General features: G+C 44.3%; 1 protein-coding gene across 1 annotated transcript; it reads left to right on the plus strand.

Annotated features, from left to right (window-relative positions):
- The first annotated feature begins 1,180 nt into the window (after positions 1-1,180).
- LOC101173286 (calcium homeostasis modulator protein 5) lies at positions 1,181-5,992 on the plus strand. The gene is made up of 2 exons (XM_004086187.4): positions 1,181-3,151; positions 4,538-5,992. Exons 1-2 carry the CDS (start codon positions 2,609-2,611, stop codon positions 4,925-4,927), a joined length of 933 nt encoding a protein of 310 aa, XP_004086235.1. The 5' UTR covers positions 1,181-2,608; the 3' UTR covers positions 4,928-5,992.

A 5,992-nucleotide genomic window follows, 5' to 3' on the forward strand; every position in this document is an offset into this window, starting at 1 on the left:
GGAATTTCTCCACGTTCACTCCAGCTTCCTCCCACAGTCCAAAAACATGCTTCACAGATTGACTGAATACTTTAAGTCATCCTCCTGCCATCACCTGACAGTGGTTGGGATAGGCTCCAGTATCCTTAGCCCCCTCAGCATTAGATGGCTTTGGAAGGGGGATAAAAAATGTTCAACCTGGAGATTTTAGATTATTTCATCACATCTGTCATCATCACAGCTGTTTTTTTGTTCAAAGTATTCTGTGGTATTCTGGTGTGATGTTTGTTCTTGCTGTCAGAAGCTTGGTCTTTCCACCTCAACAGCAGAGAATCTGCCATCCATCATGTCCACTTCCAAGCCTGTTAAGATTAACATGTTTTCTGTAGTTCCTCCCAGGAGTTTTGGGTTGCATATGAGAAGGTTTTATAGCTGATGATCCATGTCAAACTGGATCAGGGGTTCCCCATGGCCCCGTAGGAAGCAATGTTTATTTTATTAATGAAGAAAATGTAGTAAAAGACACAAGCTCATTGTCACCAGAAAGTGATGTACAGTCAGGATTTTTTAATTGACATTTTTGTTGTTGTTGGTTTTTTTGTTTCGCCACTAGTGGGAGCGAGGGAAGCATTACAGGTGAAACAGCTTATCTCTGCACATGCCAAAAGCGAAACCTGACAGCTCTGCCTCTGAGTAGGATGCAGTTTGATTCCCTGCAAGCCTCACCGCTGCGACACTGCCATAAGAATGATCAGTAGTGACACCTTAATGACCAAAATGTTGTCAAAAAGAAAAAAAGGTTGAGTTGGAGTGCCAAGCTTTCCAGGAAAAATGGAAAGAGTTTTATTTGTCCACAGAGTTGAATGCAAATCCTGCATGCTTGGTTTGTCATCAACAGGTCGCAGTGCTGAAAGAATATAACATTCAGCACCACTATGACACTCACCATAAAGAAAGGTTTTACCATTTGCAGGTCCAGTTAAAAAAAAGGAGATTTACCATCTCAGTCATTGTCTACCATGTTGGTTGAGGCATTTTTTCCAACTGAGCCAATTTTTTGTGTAATTAAAACAATTAGATGTCCTGTTACACGAGCTCCTACTTCATATCTGAGGGAGCGCCCAGCCACCCTATGGAAGAAGCTCATTTCAGCCGCTTGTATTCGGGACCAGGTTCTTTGGGTCATGACACAGAGCTCATGACCATAGGTGAGTATTGGAACGAAGATCAGCCGGTAAATTTAGAGCTTTGCTTTCTGGTCCTGCTCTATCTTCACCATAACAGAGCGGTACAGCGACCACATAAGAGCGGACGCTTTGCCAATCCGCCTGTCGATTTCATGCTCTGATCTTCCCTCGCGTGAACAAGACCCCAAGATAATTAAACTCCTCCACCTGGGGCAGGAGCACTCCACCCATCGACAATTACATCAATGTTTTAAATTTGCTGAGATGAGGCTGTTCCCTTCTCTTTTCTGAAGGATTCCTCTATCAGTTTACAGACTAGAAACCAATTAAACCAATCAAAACTATTTTGTCTCTCTCCGTTTCTTCTCTGAATCTATGGCATCAAATGTCCAGTATTGTTGTTTGAAATAGTATCACGGCCTTCACAACCACTTCTAATGGTTTCCTTTTGTCTGACCACATTTCTTCTTTGCTTTTCAGCTGCTCCCTTTAGTGGTCTCCACAGCAAAACCGCCTAGTTTCATGCAGCCCTCCCCCTTCATCCTTCTTCACTCACCCCAACTAGACTCATGTAAGACATGAATGTATTTCTTTTTAGGGAACTTCAGTACAGGATTCATTTGTCACTGAGATAAACAGACTTTAAAATCCAGAGATTGTTTTTTTTGGCCTTGGCCCATGTAGTTCAAAACTAAAACTTTTGAACTCAGACTTTTAGCATGGTTCCAGTCCCAGGAGACATTATTGTTGCTACCTTCTGACAGCAAAACCAGAGATCCAAGCGCTGCTTGATTGATTGCAGTCTTTTGCACTGCCATCAGCCGTTTTCTACTTATTAGCTTTGATGGGGCAATTTTCGTCTTCCTCCTCACAACCACTTCCTCTGCTTTGCACTGAATTAGTTGTAGGGATCCACACAGTGGGCCGAAGAGTATTTTTCTTAAGCTGTGTGACTAAGTGAAAGCAGCTGCGTGTGGAGGTTGTGGCTGTTGAGAAAAACTGATGTGTGCTCTTTAATGGACAGCAGTCATTCCGGTGGGACTGGAATGGAGAAACCATTAAGAGGATGTGAGCATGCCCCTCCACCCCCACACAAACACTGCTGTTGTCTGCCTGACTGCTGGCCAAGGGGGAACGTCTGCATGTTTAGTCATGTTTCTGCGCTGACTGAACTGCTTGACTTTTACTTACCTGACCTCAGGTGGAGTCCCTTCTATTCTTTTGAAAATATTTCTGGGACACAGGACAGCTGAGCTGCTCTTCAGGTGCTTGTGCTGAGAGACAAATGCAATCAGAGTGTGAGACAGGCTAAAGGAGGAGACATTTGCTGACAGGGAGGAGCTCACATTTTTTTAGAGCAGTTTCAAAGCGGAAGCAGAGCCAGAGCTTTTCTTTGTTGTTGTTTTCTGCTCTTTTTCGTTACAAGAACTTTGCGAGCCACCATGGATAACTTCAAAATTGTTCAGCAATTCCTCATGGACAAAAAAGCAACCATCGGCTATGGCGTGATGGCCCTTCTGACTGTGGGTGGAGAGCGAATTTTTTCCATGGTTTCGTTTCAGTGCCCTTGCAATTATGAGCAGAACTTGGCTTATGGACTCACTTTTCTGCTGGGCCCAGCAGCAGTCTTGCTGGTCCTTGGTTTTTTGGCCAACATGAAGCTCTGGAGGCTCTACACGGGCTGCTGCCTGAAGCCCAGGAAGCTTTGTCCTCGAGGAAACTGCTTTGGCTGTTTTAGAGTTTTATTAGGGATTTTCTCAGATGCCTGTGTAGCTCCTGTTATGTGGCTGTCTGTTGCCTTGCTCAATGGCACTTTCTATGAGTGTGCCATTAGTGGCATGAATGACAAGCTGGTGGTGGATCTCTTTTGCAAAAACAAGACCTTGGCATGCCAGAAGGAGCTTGCACGAGTGCCCTGCAGTCGGTCCAAACTGCCCAGCGATGAGCAGGTGGAGCTGCTGCTAATGTTCAGGGCTCAGTCTCAGGTAAGAAGCAGACCCAGAGTTTGTTCTTCATCTGATATGACGCCGTTTGTCTTTGTCTTTTACAGCAAATGAACACACAGATTGCAGCTGAGAGGTTCTTGTGATGGACATGTTTTGCTAATACAATCTGGGCTGTTAGTGTGTTAATATTTTTGGGAACTGAAGCTGAACTTAGAGTTTTATTCACTCAGACTGAAAGCGAGAGAGGGGTGGGGTGGGGAATGAGTCATAGGATAAGATGAGTGTCTGAAGTGAATAACATGCGTTTGTGCTTAGATACACACACACAAACACCATCACAGCGTTTCAACACAAATACTTACAAGTATTACGTATATGTATACAAGTTTACAGTATCTATAGAGGACACATCCCGCACTAGCAACAGTGGTTGACAGGAAGAGAAAGCGCACAGGGCAGGAGCCCCACCCATGCGTCTCAGGTCTAGACTCAAGCCTTGACCAATGCCAGCACCCAGATGGGAGGCACGCCCCCGCTGGGGAGTCCTGATCCCCCACAACCACCACCCCCAGAGGCGAGCCAGCGCACCACACTACCAGTCCACACTGCACCCCCCACCCGCCAGCCCCACCAAAGACTGACAAGGGTGTGTCCCCAGGGGACTCAGAAGTACTATGTAGCTCAGACCCAGACCAGCCCATCTCAGCCCCATCAACCAGCTCAGAAGAGAAGAACACAGGCCACCTGTCCCACAAGGTGGAGGTGGTCATTATGAGGGACAAGAGGGACTGAAGTTCTTAAGTATTTTTTTTTTGTTAGCAGCTGAAGTTAAATCCATAAACTCCACACCACTAATTATAGGCCTACAGACACCAGGGCTTGTGGTTACCAGGTATGCGAAATACAAGATGTGTTACAAACATTTACAATAGTTTCTTTGTTCTCTGCTCAAAACAGTCCAGAAGAGTCTGCTTCTCACCTCTAAAAGATTTATGTGAAATGTAACCCTTGTGCTATCCTAGGCACTTTAACATTGGGAGTTGGGTCATCTAGACCCACTAGACAGTGCTCTGAACCTTTTTTCTTCAATGATTTGTGATCTTCACTGGTGTCCATGGATTACATGAAATCTTTCAACCTTTATCCACCTCTGTCATGGTAGGGAGAACACGTCAATCTAAGGGTGGGGTCATCTAAGATAGCACAAGGGATAATCATGCAGATTTGATGTTTACCTTCTACAAACCACCAACCGTCACCTAGAGAAAACCTGCATGACTGGCTTTATTTTATACCCTACATGGTCCAGCAGAAAATGCAGCCATGTAGCTTTCACTAAGAAACACTTCATTTGTAGCAGAGTGTGTCATAGTTTCCCTTCCTTTCAGTAGCCCATGACTCACTCACTCTTTCTCACTGTTGCAGATTCTGGGATGGAGTATCATCATAATAGCTGCCTTTGTCTCTCTGGTTGGTACCTGCTACAAAAACTGTCGCTCTGAAGTCAGTTACCTGCAGCTCACATTCTGGAGGCGCTACCTGGACAAAGAGAGGCAGCACTTTGATGAGTTCACTGCAGAGTATGCCAACAAGCTGGCGAAAAGAAACCTGCAGAGCTTCTTTGAGCGGAAAAAGCCAGATGCCATGGCTCTTCCAGATCATACGGCATGGGAGGAGATCTCCGCATACTACAATTTTTCCAAGAAAGAAGAGTGTTACAGCATCCTGCAGCGCTACGTGGAGAAGGGAGACAAAGGATTAACACCTGAGATGAGGCCTGTGTTGGGCATGGCGAATGAAATCGAGGTGATCTAAACTGCACGTTGTAAGAGCGACAACAGGCTGCAAATGCAGGCAGCAGAAGGACGGACATCATGGATGTTGTTGAACAGAGAGAAAGCTGCAGAGGACACTGAACGTGGAAAGTTTCAGGGCAGTTTTCCTAGATCAATGAATTGATGGAATTGGTGTGTAAAAATTACATTACAACATCAAAAGTTGTTCTGCTCTATGTGTAGCAGTCCAAAAGAGTGTAAGGAAAACAACTAGCATGCATAGTTAAATTATTTGGCAGCTTTTAACAAGTTTATTTGGTATTTCAGAAGACACACAATACCACTGTAGTTTCTTCAAAAAAAAAAAGAAAAGGCAGAGCTGTAGACAGACACACCACTTAAAAAGCAACTGCCCCGAATAAAACAAATCACAACAGTTCAGGGAACAAAGTGAGAACAGCCCCTTCCAGGAAGAGTCTGCACTGGCCCGCCCCCAGGCTAACATAGATACATCAGCTTTCTGTGTGGAGCCGGCGGTGATTGGCTAAACAGGCTTCGTAGGGTCATGAAAAACCTGGAAATGTGTTGGAAATTGAAGATGTAATTTCAAGGTCCTTGAAAGTTTGAGAGAAAAAAATCTGTAAAGTTTTGGAAAAGTCATGAAATTTTAATAATTGGATGTAAAAAAACAAAAAAAATAGAATAGTTCAACATGACATTCAAGTTTTCTAATTTGAAGCAGAAGTTCAACATCTGTGATGGACGTTTACGTTGAGTTGTCGTCAGTTCACCGTGCAACGCTTTTAGCTTGCTATCAGACATGGAGTGTTAAATGCTATGAAATGCCAGGAAAAGTAGCTTTAACAACAAGTGGCTTTTCAATGAGAACTGTGGCTACTGAAAGACCCAGACCAGAAACGTGCAAAATGCAGACTTTGCTTCAAAGAAGCAGCATGAAAGAAGCAGGGCTGGTGAGCCTCATGAAAGGGAAGAAACAGCTCCAGCTGAAGAAGCCAGTCGCTCAGAGAACTTTTTAAAACAGGTTATGGTGGCGTTACTATGGAAATGTATTGCATTCAATAAAAAAAAAGCATAAACAAACGGA

Source organism: Oryzias latipes, chromosome 16 (assembly GCF_002234675.1).
Source record: "Oryzias latipes chromosome 16, ASM223467v1".
Lineage (NCBI taxonomy): Eukaryota > Metazoa > Chordata > Actinopteri > Beloniformes > Adrianichthyidae > Oryzias > Oryzias latipes.